This window comes from Balaenoptera physalus (genome assembly GCF_965194825.1).
Source record: "Balaenoptera physalus genome assembly, chromosome: 20".
Taxonomy (NCBI): Eukaryota; Metazoa; Chordata; class Mammalia; order Artiodactyla; family Balaenopteridae; genus Balaenoptera; species Balaenoptera physalus.
In genome coordinates this window covers 62901153-62916587 of record NC_138901.1, presented here as the reverse complement: position 1 = coordinate 62916587, position 15435 = coordinate 62901153, and the positions used below count along the sequence as shown (strand labels likewise).

Sequence of the window (15435 nt, the reverse complement as noted above, 5' to 3'; positions counted from 1 at the left end):
GTTGCCAATCTTTACTACGGTAAGCCAAGTTGATCTCTTTGAAGAAAAGCTTATAATGAGCATATTTTCCAATTATAAGAAAACCTTAGTAATAACAATAGAGAAAACAACTAGTTTGAATTACTCAAAGTATTCAGTAATAAATAAATGTTGAATTATATACTTTTACATGCCTTTTTCAAAAGTAAAATCATCTAGACCAAAGTGCTATCTATCTAACAGAAATCTACCTTTAATAGACAAATGAAATATAACAAAATTCAATACTAAAGCTGTTTAAGCTGGAATTTGACATCCAGCAAATGTGTCGGGGGTTCTCAGATCTCTCTCTTGCCCCAGCACATGCTCACTAGTAACAACAAGGGCTCACTGCCCACTGCAGAGACTCCCACGTCCACGCACTGTGGCTGGGAAACTCTCCAGGGCTTCTGATGCAACACACAAATGGGAATGGAATCAATCAGTATCCCCAAGTGTAAAGAAAGATGTTCCCTTAAAATAAACATTATCCTTTTCATTTATCAATTACAATAGTTCAAATATTTATTTAGCATATATTATGTGAAAAGAACTATGTTTAATTAGCAAAGGAAGCTCAAAGTAGTGTAATGCACTTTCCAAACTCCAAGAAACTTAAAATGTTATTAAGATGAGAAATAAACATATCAAAAATATCATATACAAAACTATAAAAAACCACTGAACTTGCATAGCTAATGCTATTTCTGTAGATAGTTTTAAGTCGATTTGTTGACCTTGGTATTATTAACATTTGGGCCAGACATTTCTTTGTCATGGGGGCTGTCCTGTGCACTGTAGGCTATTCAGTAGTACCCCTGGCCTCTACCCACTAGATGCCAGCAGCACTCCACCCCTCCCCCAAGTTACAACAATCAAAACAGTCTGCAGTTGAGAACAATGTTCTAATCTCAAAAAGCCAAAATGTAATTCTCAGAAAATTTATTAGCTTTAAGGTAATATGTTAAATAACACACAAACAACATAATCACAGATGATAAATTTGGAATATCTAGCACCTACAGCTGATTCTCTCTAGACGACCTACACTCTCCAACGTTTAAACCTGCTTTCTTGAGGCACTCCACGTTACACAGAGTCTATGCCAAGAACAGGCAGGCTAAGTGAGGCTGTAACAGAGAATACTGAGAGACAAGGGGGAAATCATATCATGACAAATATTTACTGGTATCCTATTATGTAAAGGCACTTACCTCTTCAGGGCTAATTTTAAAGGCTGATATTTAAGGTGTTTGCATATCCCAAGATTTAAGTTTTGCAAAATTTTATTACATATTTGACTTCATGTTGGCTTAACTGCTAAGAACAGATTAACCTATCGTTTGGCAGAAAAAAATTAATTTAAAACCTTCACATTTACATAATATAATTTTATTCTAAGTCTACAGATAGAAGTAATTAATGCCTCAAACATATGTTGACTATGTTCTATGTGCCAGGCACCTGCGAGACACTAAGGAAACAATGAATAAGATATCCTTCCTGGTGTAGGAAGATAAGGAGTCTTGAAAGGCTTCATAGAGAAAATGATACTTGAGCTGGGTCCTGAAGTCGAGTGCACTCAACAGACAAGAAAGGCAAGCCACGGGGATGCCTGACGGCAGGGGCAACATCACAGGGTAAATTACTAACGTCAAGGGAACATTCACACCTGTTCTGGTAGGGTATGGCTAAGAAAGGAGTATTGGGCCACAGGCCAGCCAGGCAGGCATGTAAGCACTGATGAAAAGGCTGGGTTACTCTGTAGAAAGGGGGAAATCATCAAAAGGTTTTATTTGGAGAACCACGTCAGGGGGCTCAAATATGAAGGATGGATTAGAAAGAAAAAAAAGACTGAAGGAAGGAAACTCAGCATCTATGAGAGGTGAGGGCTCCAATCAAGCAACTGGCGAAGGAGGAAGAGAGAAGCAATTGACCAGACCAATATCCAGGAGGCAGGACTGAGGCTCTTCATTGATTAACCAAGTCTGCAGAGTGGCAAAGAGAGAGAAATCGATAGTTTCTAGGACGATGGCTGTGGTGACCAGAGGTTGTTGGCACTAAGTACATTCTCCACTGTCAATCACTTTCTTTCTTCTGGTGCCATGTTAACTTGCAAATCATTCAATCAAAATATAAACAACATGTTCCTGAAAGCTTCACTGCACACCCCCTCTTTTCTATACGTATTACAATGCCGAAATTAGAGCATTTACAAACATTTTTGGAACCTACAAGTGGGAAGGGTAACAGCAAAGTGAACTGTTAAAAACAGTCCAGGAGAAGAGTCTGTTTGGAGACTAAATGAATCCTAGCCTCAAGTTTAAATGTGATACAAGGCAATTTTTCTCCCAGGAAGCCAATTTTAAAACTAACAGTCAGTTTGAGGTAGTTTTCTGCCTCGCACTAACTTTCTAAATAGAAGAAAGATGCCTCATACGAGATAAGGGCCCCTATCTCTTGGGCCACATTTGGCTTAATTGCCAACCAGTATCTGCCACTGTCAAACAAGGAACAAGAGGGAGATGTACTCTTGTTGCCCCCCATTGCTCTGTGCCCTCGGTGTCAAAATAGGTAAGGTCATTCATGACAAAAAGCTACAAAGGCAGTGAAGGTCTAACAAAAGGCAGCATGGTGAGGAGGAAGACGCAGGCAAGGGTCAGTGGTGAGAAAGCCGGCCTGCTCCCAACACGCCCCTCGGGGACTTCTGCTACCATCCAGGGTCTACTGCACAAGCACCACCAAGGCAGACGACTAGCAGCAGGGGATACAAAAAGAACCTATTTTTTGAAAGATATTTCTACAGTTACTGAATTAAAAACAATCCTCATTGCAAGTCTAATATTAAGACAGATTTCAAGTTTGGTTCTTCTATTCTTCACAGAATGTGTAACAAACTGAATTGTAAATGCTAAAATGGCAAGAAGAGGTCTAAAAGGAGCTTTCGTTTCTGCTGATGGGCATCAAGGAACATTTACTACACTAGCTAATGAAAAAAAAATACATATATATAAATTAACACAAACTGAATTCTCTATCAGATCTTGTTCAATAGTTTTCAGTCCTCACATCCTAGTCAGGCAACCGCAGAATTCACTAACATTGGAACTGTTTATTAGGCCTGTAAGAGAAGGCTAATTAAGAAACTCAATCAATTAATAAATATCATTGAATTCAATGTATTTGAAAAGTCACTCATACTAAGAAAGAAGTCAGTACTTTATAAGATCCTTTTCCATTATTATCAGCTCTAATCCCTATTTGCTTTACCCCTGAAGTCACAAACTGGCCATGAAGCCTATCAGCCCTCAGAAGTACTTTCTTGCTCTCCAGTGTGCTTTTTAAAAGCAGGAGATTTCATATAAAATCCAAGTACCTTACTTCTCTTAAACAAGGGAGCACCTGTTGGCCTTGGGCCACATCCCTGCAAGGACCCCAGCGTCACTGCCCTCCAGGCATGCCCTGAGGGGTCCTCATCACTCATTCCACCGACTGCCCTTCACCCTCACTGGACTCATCTTCACGTAGGTTGTTCTGCCCAATAAATTGGACTGATTTTGAACCCAGTCAAGGAACTAGTAATAATTGCCCACATTTCTGCCTCTCAGTGACTTAAAATTCCTTAAGTATTGTATACCTGATGACTTTCGGTTATCTATCTACACACACACGTACACCTGAGTCCAAGATCATTCCTATACAAGTGTATTTAATGACTATCTCACAGCTGCTTTTCTTAAGGTCAATTTCCTTTAGGATCTGGGCTAACCTTGCTACAGGATGCCTGTGTAAGACTCCACTCACTACAAGGCAAATAAACTGAAATGACGATCCCCAGCTTCTACCTTATGATCACCTTAAGCTGACAAGCCAATTCTCTACCACAGTACTTAAAGCATATAATTCTTTCTTGAACTGGGGGCTTCTGGAAGCCCAGTGTTAAGCAGCTCTGTTGAAAGGTTTTCTTCACATTAAGGTGAAATCAGTTTCCCTTTAACTGCTAGTTCCTGGGCTGGATTCTGGCCAAAAACCAACTTCAGCATCACAAAATTATTCATAGAATTGAGGCCTGGCTTTCCTAAATCCGGGGACACTTTTAATTATAAGTATGAAAGAAGAAATTATTTTAACAAACCTAAAAAAGAAAGTTGACCTAAAGGTCAATGGCCTCATACTTTGTAACTAAAATTCAAAGCACAGCCCAGCTATCAGTTCTGAAGCAGATAATGCAAGTCGTTTCCACGTCCAATGACCATGTCTACTAGAATAGTGTATTTGGCATTAAATGTTGCTTATAAAGTGAAAAACTACAGAATGGCTGTATTATGTGCTACACAATTGCTTACCACTCTTTATATAACAGGAGAGAGACTCAGCTGATAAATTTATACTGTCACAAAATAGTATTATACCATATAACATGCAAATGAAATATTAAATAATTTAAGACACAACTATCAACTTTTCTTCAGTACATAAAGAAAAAACACCAAGCTTCAGTCAAAGTTTAAGAACATTAAAAATTATAACAGAAAGCAGGTTAATACAATTAATATTACCACAGAATACACAGATGACTGGAAAAGGCATAGTCCAGTGGTTTTAAAGGCCTGTGCCGTCGGGAACGGCATGAACTTACCCGATTTTCATCGTAAATAATTTGGACAATACTGCGGTGTTTCTGCTCCACGGGAGGAGGGGACACAGGCTTCTCAGGCTCTGGAGGTTTAGCAGCTTCTTCTTCGAGCTGTTGCTAAGAGACCCAGAAACGAAGAGTCAGGCATCTGCTGCACAGCAGCCCCACGAGTAATTAATCACCAGAGATAACACATGCTTCTGAGCAATGCTTTGCCGATTCTATAGGGTAATCACTTAATCTACTAGGGCCTAATGGACCGGACCCAAAGGCTCTAACGAACCCAATCAGATTTATTTTGACTAATAACCAAACAACATAAGTCATCATTTGAAAAATCCTTTTATATTTTAATTCTGATAAATTTAAAGCAAAATAGTAAGAGAATCTAAACATATGAAGGTACCCCATCTACCTCTATCACAATGACCTTTTGTGGCACTGTAATAATGCTTTTCTGTGTTATACATACACAGTATGTGTTAATGTCTGGCGGGGAGAGTACGGTAGAACGTTTAAGGGTTAATCCTTAAGTCAGCACAGCACCATCCTCTACCCTACTCCCCTGCCAAACTTTATATTCTATAGCGAAGACGCCCTGGGAAAACCAAAAGAATATGGACTGCTGGTGTGTGCAATCACAAAGCAGGAGCCTACCTGAATTACTGTGCCCAGGATTCAGCCTCAGGGTCGCCCTTTACAAGTGCTTTGATCCTAGGACCTCAATCTTAAGCAAGTATATAAACCCCTCACATGTAAAGTGGGATATTAATCCTACCTACCACATAGCTTTCTGAGAGATTAAATGACTCAATATATGTCAAGCACAACTATAAACAGTCAGTACCTATTACCTACAATTATTAATGAAGTAAGTAAGGACTCAGCTAGGTTCACTGCTTTTTGTCTTCCATCACCTAACTAGTGCCTGATACCTAGTAAATGCTCAACAAATAGCTACATGGATATAAGTTCACTGAATGAAATGATAAAAAAGACATTAGGTAAAGATGGTTAAGTCTACCAAAGGCCTAGCAGAAAAAAAGTCACCTATACTGCCAAGTAAGATTGATAGTCAAGGTTCCTAGTCATTTAAGTCAGACCGTACCCAAATGAAAGGATAAAAATCCTCCAAGAGAGAAGCTTTGAGGACCACTTCCACTTTGGAACAGAAAGTACTCTCAACCTGCTATCTGTGTGAGCAAAAGATACTTGGAGTTCTGAGATCATTTTTATGGGAATGAGTTCTTCAACCATGCCCTTTTATTCCTTTGTTCAGAGGGCCTTCTTTTAGAATCCCCGTTAAGTAGGTGCAGAGAAAGAAATAAACAAGTTTCAGGAAATCACATTTTGTTCTTAGTAGCTAAGTAGCCCTGGGACAAAACCACAGTAACAGAAAGTCTAAAAACAAAACAAAACAAACAAACTTTCCTCACCTATTCTTTTACATTAACTTTACGATAATTTTGGCAAACTTTAAAAATAAATTTAGCTAGAATTTTTATTGAAATTGTATAAAATGTGAATTAACATGAGCTCACATTATTAATACTGTGTTTCTATTCTGCTGTATTTATTTACTCAAGTTGTCTTTTATATTCTTCAACAAAATCTATAGTTCCTGTATATCTCATAAGTCATACACTATGTCTCATTATTTTTAATTATTTTAATGGGTTACATATTACTGAGCATTCACTATGTGACACATTATATAATACATTCATTATCTCAACTCATACAACAATCTCATGATTCAGTTGGTGTTATTAGTATTATTACTATTTTATACATGAAGAAACTAAAGAAAAGTAAAAATATGACCAACCCAGAAGGATAAGACTCACTAAGACTTAAAAAAATTGTCAATAAATCTAATATGATTTAATAAATAAAAGAGGGCTCAACATATTAAAAAAAGGCAAGGGGGGGATATTTTTTAAATGACCAAGCAGATTTTTTAAATGAGTCAAATAAAAATTCCAGCAATAAAAACATAATTATTGAGGGACTTCCCTAGTGGTCCAGTGGGTAAGACTCCAACGTTCCCAATGCAGCAGGCATGGGTTCAATTCCTGCTCGGAGAACTCGATCCACATGCATGCTGCAACTAAAAGATTCCACGTGCCACAACTAAGACCCAGTGCAGCCAAATAAATAAATAAATGTTTAAAATAAAAACATAATTACTGAAATTGAAAACACACTTGACAGCAGATATGCCAGAAATGAAGATACTGAACATAATGAAGCCTGAAGAAGGAAAAAACGGGAAAGAAAAGCAATTAAGAGACATGGAAGACAGAGTGATAAAATATTACATCTAACAGGACTTTCAAAAGATGATAAAGAAACTGTAGGAAAGGGTTTTGTAAAAAAGATAATGGCTAAGCAATTTTCCAGAACTCATGAAAAACTCTAACATATTCAGGAAGTCAAGTGAGTCTCAACCTGGAAAGATTGAAAAAAAAAAAACACCCACTCCTAAAGAAATCATAGTAAAACAACAGCACTCAAAGAAAAAGTTACTGAAAGCAGCCAGAGAGAAAATTCAGACTCTCCACAAAAGAACACAAATTAGACTAAGGGCTGATCTCTTCACAATGAAAGGAAAAAGACAGCATGCAGGGAAAACTGAGAAAATAACCACATTCCAAACAAAGATACCTTTCAATAACAGGCATAAGTAAAAGACAACAGTTAAGTTATAAAAACCAAACAAACACTGAACTCTCCAGCTAACAGATCCTCACTAAAGGAAATTCTAAAAGATGTTCTTCAAGAGGAAGCACATTCTCACAAATGGAAGAAGATCTGTGTTGCAAGAAGGAATGACGGGCAAATAAGATGACATATATGTGGGTGAACCGAAATGAAGATTGACCATATAAAATAATAATGTCTTTGGCAGTTTTAAGAAAATAAGAAAGAACTAAAATATATGACAACAATAGCATAAAAGTCGGGAGGAAAGAAAGAAATCAAGAAATTCTCTGCCCTCCTATACTCAAGAAGTTGGTTAAGATACTACTTAGTTTTAGGCTTCAAGTTAAACAGACTGTTAAAATTTCTGGGGAACCACTATAAACAAACAAATAATGTATAAAATCCAAACTGGTGGAGCAGGAGAAGATGGAATAAGACAATCAATCCAAAATAAGGGTTGGAAAAAACAAACAAGAACATCAGTATCAGCATAAAAAAGACAGGACAGGGACTTCCCTGGCGGACCAGTGGTTGAGACTCTGTGCTTCCACTGCCAGGGGCATGGGTTCATTACCTGGTCAGGGAACTAAGAGCGCACATGCCACATGGTGAGGCCAAAAAAAAAAGACAAATAGAAAGCATAAAATAGTTTAAAAATAATTGAGATATTACCAATCATCATCATCAATTTTTTTTTCTTTTTTTAATAAATTTATTTATTTTATTTATTTATTTTTGGCTGCGCGTGGGCTTTCTCTAGTTGCAGTGAGCGAGGGCTACTCTTCGTTGCGGTGCGTGGGCTTCTCATTGCGGTGGCTTCTCTTGTTGCGGAGCACGGGCTCTAGGCGCCTGGGCTTCAGTAGTTGCAGAGTGTGGGCTTAGTAGCTGTGACTCGCGGGCTCTAGAGCGCAGGCTCAGTAGATGTGGCACATGGGCTTAGTTGCTCCGTGGCATGTGGGATCTTCCCGGACCAGGGCTCGAACCTATGTCCCCTGTATTGGCAGGCGGATTCTTAACCACTACACCACCAGGGAACATCATCGTCAATTTAAAAGAACTAAATTACCCTGTGGAAAGACAGTTTGCCAGACTCAATAAAAAACAAAACCCAGATACATACTTATATAAGAGATATACCTAAAATACAAGCACAGAAAGTAAAGGGAAAGAAAAACATATACTAACCTATATCAACCAAAAGAATGCTGATCTAACTACATCAGTATAAGGCAAAGCAGACTTTATGGTAAACAAAGCATTGGCAAGGATGTGGAGAAAAGGGATCTCTTGTGCACTGTTGCTAGGAATGTAAATTGGTGCAGCCACTACGGAAACAGTTCCTCAAAAAATTAAAATAGAACTCCCATATGATCTAGCAATTCCACTTCTGGGTATTTATCCAAAGAAAAAAACATAAACAAGAAGATACATGCACCCCCATGTTCACTGCAGCAGTTTTTTTTGGGGGGGGGGTGGTCATCATTAAAAGGGGTCAAAATGGGAAATGAAAGGGAGGATAACAGAGTTCGGGGTTGCTGGGGCTTCGGAGGTGCAGACTAGTTCCACAGTTTGATTTCCTCCTGGCCATTAAGGTAGGAATTTGAGGATTTTACAAGAGCTGAAGCAGCGCCACTTGAGAATGGAAAGCGGTAACTGGGAGGTTGCTGTCCACATTGTCAGAACCCAGTTTAGTTCACGAGCCTTCACATATAGGGTCAATTATAGTTTTCAGACTTTTTTGAAAGTTCAATACTTCTTGAAGACTTTCCAAAAAGCAGGCTTCCCAGGGCAATGTGAATTCACTAGCAGATTTGGCAGCTCACTCCAAACAAGCCTAGTTTTAGGCAAATAAAGTTTGCCTAAAAGACAGTTTAGCCCCAGCTCTTCCTTGCAAACACATCACCATTCCTGAGTCTCTTCTACAGAGAAATCTTGCATCTGCCACTGTATAAATTTCTTCAAGAGCTGGGCTGAAAGGCAGAAATCTTGGAATCCTAGCATGCATCTGAATTTAGGCTGGGACATACTTTCCTGGGGCATATTTTGTGTTTAGTTTCCCTTTCATGACAGAAGAGATGAAGAGAAGCATCAATAAAATCAGGGGCCCATGTTTCCATATTAATATGAACCTGCTGGTCTTGGAGAGTCTCCCAGAGAGGCCGGGGGGGGGGGGGGGGGACCCGGCCACTGCTCACCCTTGGGACACAAGACACTGGCAGCAGCCACTCTTGGGAGCTCCCCCACTGCGTAGATGCTGGTACTAGCGGGCCCCACTGCAGCACTATTCACAGTAGCCAAGACATGGGAACAACCTCAGTGTCTACCAACAGGTGAAGGGATAAAGAAGATGTGGTATATATACACAATGGACTATCATTCACCCATTAAAAAAAGAATGGACTCTCATCCTCTGCAACAATATGGACGGACCCTGAGGGCATTACTTTAAGTGAAGTCAGATGGAGAAAGACGCATACTGGTGGGTCTCACTCACGTGTGGAGTCTTGAAAGAAAGACAGGAGGGGAAGGAAAGAAGGAAAGGAAGGCAGGCAAGAAGGAAAGGAAGGAGAGAAAGAAAGAAAAGGAAAGAAAGGAAGGAAAGAGGGGAAAGAAGGAAGGAGGAGAGGGGAGGGGAAGAAACAGGAGCTGGTAGATGCAAGAACAGACTGGTGGTGGCAGGGGCAGGGGGGAGATGGACCAAATGGGTGAATAGTCAAAAGGTACAAACTTCCAATTATAAAATAAATAAGTCATGGAGATGTAAAGTACAGCTTGGTAACTATGGTTAACACTGTACTGTATATTTGAAAGTTGCTAAGAGAGTAGATCTTAAAAGTTCTCGTCACAAGAAAAAAAATTCTGTAACTATATGTAGTGATGGATGGTTAACTAGCCTTATTGTGGAGATCTTTTTGCAATACATTCAAATATAAAATCATTATGTTAGGGCTTCCCTGGTGGCGCAGTGGTTGAGAGTCTGCCTGCCAATGCAGGGGACACGTGTTCGAGCCCTGGTCTGGGAAGATCCCACATGCCGCAGAGCGACTAGGCCCGTGCGCCACAATTCCTGAGCCTGAGCGTCTGGAGCCTCTGCTCCGCAACAAGAGAGGCCGCGATAGTGAGAGGCCCGCGGGCCGCGATGAAGAGTGGCCCCCACTGGCCGCAACTGGAGAAAGCACTCACACAGAAACGAAGACCCAACACAGCCAAAAATGAACATAATAAATAAATAATAAATAAAAAAAATTTTTTTTTAAAATTATTATGTTATACACCTGAAACTAATATAACGTTGCATGTCAATTTTTTTTACCTCAATTTTTTAAAAATTGAGAACTACTAGGAAAAAGATACAAATCCAAAATCATAGTGGTAATTGATAAGTTACAGACAAAAATGAGAGAAGATATGGATGATTTTTTTTAAGTAGAGAATATATACTCTTCTCAAGTATGCCCAGAGTATTTTTATGAAATCGATCATCATCTAGGCCAAAATTCAAGAACCAATTATTTCAAAAGACTGGGTATTAGAGACCATACTCCCTGGCCACAATAAAGTTAGAAATCAAATAACCAAAAATAGTCAAGAAAACATTATATATAAGAAATTTAAAAGAACACTTTTATTAATACAGGAGTTGAAAAGGAAACCAGGATGGATAATAAAATGCATTATAAATTAAAGCTTGCTGAATGAAGTTAAAGTAGTGCATAGGGAGAAGGGGGAAGAAAAAATTGAAAAGTTAATGTTTACAAATTATAAAAGAGCAGAATAAAATCAAAGAGGAAATAAGAAGCAGAAACTGATGATACAGAAGATACAACTATATTCCCCAAAATGAGGGAAAAAACTATCTCCAGAAGAAATAGAAGTGAATGTTTTTAAATTGAATCACTAATTTAAAAATACTTTTTACACAAAAAATACCCAATAGATCCAGCTGATTTTACCAAATAATTACAATCTTAAACTATTTCACAGTTTAGAAAGGTTATGACATTAGCATGATCTGTTACCAAACCAGACAAGAACCATATAAGAAAAGAAAATGACAGGCTTATCTATCTCACAAATAAGATACAAAAATCCCAAAATAAATACTGGTAAGTCAAGTCCAGCAATTTATTAAAAATAGATAATACATCATGACTAAGTTAGGTTAAACGTAAAAATCCACAGGTGATTTAACACTAGAAAAATAACTGATGTCATTCATCCTATTAATATATTTTAAAGGAGAATAATTAGATCAACAAACTTATGCAGAAAAAGCATTTGGTAAACTTCAGTGTCCCTCATGATTAAATTCTCAGCACACTGGACCAGATGGGAATTTCCCAATCTGAGGAAGGATGTCTATAATACTGACATCATAACCAGTGGTAGTAAAAAGTAAAAGGCATTCCTGAAAAAGCAGAAAAGAACAAGAATAACCACTTTCAATGTTGCACTGCAGGGTTTTTTTTTTAAGTTTTTTTTGATGTAGACCATTTTAAAAGTCTTTATTGAATTTTGTTACAATATTGCTTCTGTTTTATGTTTTAGTTTTTTGGCTGCGGAGGCATGTGGGATCTTAGCTCCCGGACCAGGGATCAAACCCACACCCCCTGCACTAGAAGGCAAAGTCTTAACCACTGGACCACCAGGGAAGTCCCAATGTTGCACTGCAGTCTTAAGCAGAGCAATAAGGCAACAGAAAAGTAAGGAAAAGGTTTAAGAACTGGAAAGAAAGAAACAACTGTCTTTTTTTTTTTTTTTTTTACTGTTGATACGACCATTACCTACATAGAAAACCCAAAATAATCTACAAATAAGTAATTAACATTACAAGGAAAATTTAGGGAGGTTGCTGGCATATATTTAAAAAAAAAAAGACTGCAGATAAACAACAAGGAGCTACTGTATAGCACAGGGAACTATATTCAATATCTTGTAATAACCTATAATGGAAAAGAATATGAAAAAGACCATATATATATGAATCACTTTGCTGTACACCTGAAACTAATGCAACATTGTAAATCAACTATACTTCAATTTTTTAAAAAAAAGTTATTCTAGCATGTGAAAAAAAAACTGCAACAGTTAGAAGAAATATAATTTTTGAAAAGATATTATTAACAATAGCATCAAAAATATAAAGCCCCTAGAGTTGAATCTAACACAAGGCATATAAAAGAAAGTAATAAAACATGAAAGCCCTCCTAAATAGACAGATATACCACAGCCACGGACTGGAAGACTCATTAACATAAAGGTACCGTCATCCTGGAACTGATTTCTGTATTACATATGATTCCAGTGAAAATTACAGAAAGATATTTTGGAAAACTGAAAAATATGATTCTAAAAGTTATATGAGATGGTAAAAAACTTTTAAAAAGCTAAATCATGCCCACAGAAGTGGGGTTTGCCTCACTGGAAAAAAAAAGAATAAAGCTCTAGTAATCAGAAGGATATCTATTATATTTCTGCATCAATACCACAAAGAACACAAAGACCACAAAGCCCAGAAATCAATCCATATACAGATGCAAACCTGAATTATAATAGAGCTAAAAGTGTAGAACAGTTGGAAAAGGATGAACTTTTTAATTATCGATACAGGGAAAAAAATGAATATTGACCCCTACCTTGAGGCAGACACAAAAATTCAATTTCTGGTGGATTAAGAACAATGTGATGAGGGCTTCCCTGGTGGCGCAGTGGTTAAGAATCCGCCTGCCAATGCGGGGGACACGGGTTCGAGCCCTGGTCCAGGAAGATCCCACATGCCGCGGAACAACTAAGCCCATGCACCACAACTACTGAGCCTGCACTGTAGAGCCCACGAGCCACCACTACTGAGCCCACGCGCCACAACTACTGAAGCCCGTGTGCTTAGAGCCCATGCTGTGCAACAAGAGAAGCCACTGCAATGAGAAGCCCGCACACCAAAAACGAAGAGTAGCCCCCGCTCACCACAACTAGAGAAAGCCCGCGCACAGCAACAAAGACCCAACACAGCCAAAAATAATAAATAAAAATCAATTGTAAAAAAAAGAATAATTTGATGAGAAAACTATAAAACTTTTAAAAAGACAATATAAGTAAACTCTTTTAATGGTCCCAGGGTAGTCTCATATAAAATCTACAGAAATTCTGTTCACCAAAAATACTGACATAAATGTAAGAGCTAAAACTACAAAACTCCAAGAAGAAAACATAGGTATAAATCTTTGTCACCCTGGATTATGCAACTTGGATTAAGGTTCTTAGATATGACACCAAAAGCGCAAGTGATGAAAGAAAAAATAAACTGGACTTCATCACAATTAAAAACTTTCTGCCCCAGTATGACTCTGTCCTGCTCAGCTGTCCTCTGAAAGGAAGTCACTTATCTCCGTCCACCTTCTCTCCCACCTAAGTGTGTGCCCCTGAGGCCCCAGAACTATCTTTTAGTTGTCAACTGAAGACCAACAAAGATTATCACTTCAAAGTGGAGAATGATGAAAATGAGCGGTTATCTTTAGGAAGGGTCACAGTTTCGGGGCTGGTGCAAAGGATGAAGTGCACACTCTTGAAGCAGAGGCAGCCTAAGCAAAGCAGCCCTGGCAAGGTTGATAACGTCTGTACGGCCAATGGCTTCCCTGGGGGGGCTCTGAAACAATACTACGTGTGGTCTAAAAGTAGTTCAGGGCTTGTACTTATCAGTGGACAGCACTTAGAAGATGCAGAGTAAGAAGATGAAGAAGAGGAGGACGTGAAACCCCTAAGTATATCTGGAAGTGGTAGCAAGGTTCCACAGAAAACAAGCAAAACTTGCTGATGAAGGTGAAGAGGAAGCTGAAGAAAAAGCTCCAGCAAAGAAATCTATATGATACTCCAGCCAAAAAGGCATAAAATCAAACCATAATGGAAAAGACTCAAAACCATCAAATACCAAGAGCAAAAAAGTCAAGAATCTTTCCCAAAAACAGAGGGAAAAAAAAAAGAAAAAGAAAAAGAAAAAAAAACCTCCTAAAACACCAAAAGGACCTAGTTCAGTAGAAGACATTAAAGTAAAAATGCAGGCAAGTCTAGGAAAAAGCACAATGAACAGTCCGGGTAAATTAAGACAGGGAGAGAGGAAAAGGAAAGACGAATACAAAGGAGAGTCCAAACTGAGTCTCATTAGCAATCCAGACGAAGTCTTCTATTTTAATCTCAATCCCCGTTCCTGACTTTCCAGCCACCCACACCCCTCTCCAGGCTAGAAGCAATCTCACTCTTGATTTCCTACAGCACTTTCGTTTGACTGCTGTGATTCAGTGAATCTTATACCTTGCCTTCTATTACTTATTCATTTGATTTACCTCTTTGACCATGTTTTAATCACTTTTGTATCTCCCTAGATGCTCAATAAATATTTGAATGAATCAAATAGAGGAAATAACGGTTTTGTACATCAACGAATACGATCAGGAAAGTAAAAAGACAACCCACAGAATGAGAGAAAATATTTGCAAATCATACATCTGAGTATGTAGAATATATAAAGAACTCTTACAACTCAACAATAAAAAGACAACCCAGCTAAAAAAGAAATGGGCAAAGGATCTGAATGAACATTTCTCTAAAGAAAATATGCAAATGGCCAACAAGCACATAAAGAGATGTTCATCATTGGTTACTAAGAAAATGAAAATCAAAACCACAATGAGATACCACTTCACATTTACTAGGATAGTTATTTTTTAAAAAACCAACAACAAATGTTGACAAGGAAGTAGAGAAGGTGAAACCCTCCCTCATACACTGCTGGTGGGAATTTAAAATGACACAGCCACTTTGGAAAACAGTTTGGCAGTTCCTCAAAACTTTAAACAGAGATTTGTCATGTGACCCTGCCAATTCTACTTCTAGTATATATCCAAGAGAACCAAAAAAACATGTCCACACAAAAACTAGTGTGTCCTAGCAGCACTATTCATAACATCCCAAAGTGAACACAACCTAAATGCCATCAACTAATGAACGGATAAACAAAACATAGTATATCCATGCAATGGGAATTTTGTGCTGATACAAGATACAGCATGGATGACTCCTGA

At 38.3% G+C, this 15435-nt stretch overlaps 1 protein-coding gene across 22 annotated transcripts in view; it reads right to left on the bottom strand.

Annotated features, from left to right (window-relative positions):
- Positions 1–15435, bottom strand: part of NCOR1 (nuclear receptor corepressor 1) — a gene marked incomplete at its 3' end in the record, with an annotated part of 145572 nt that overhangs the window by 87403 nt on the left and 42734 nt on the right. For all 22 annotated transcript variants that reach the window (XM_082441021.1, XM_082441025.1, XM_082441027.1 and 19 more), the window contains one exon: positions 4658–4771. In XM_082441021.1, the coding sequence (XP_082297147.1) occupies positions 4658–4771 (114 nt within the window). The remainder of the gene's footprint in view (positions 1–4657; positions 4772–15435) is intronic.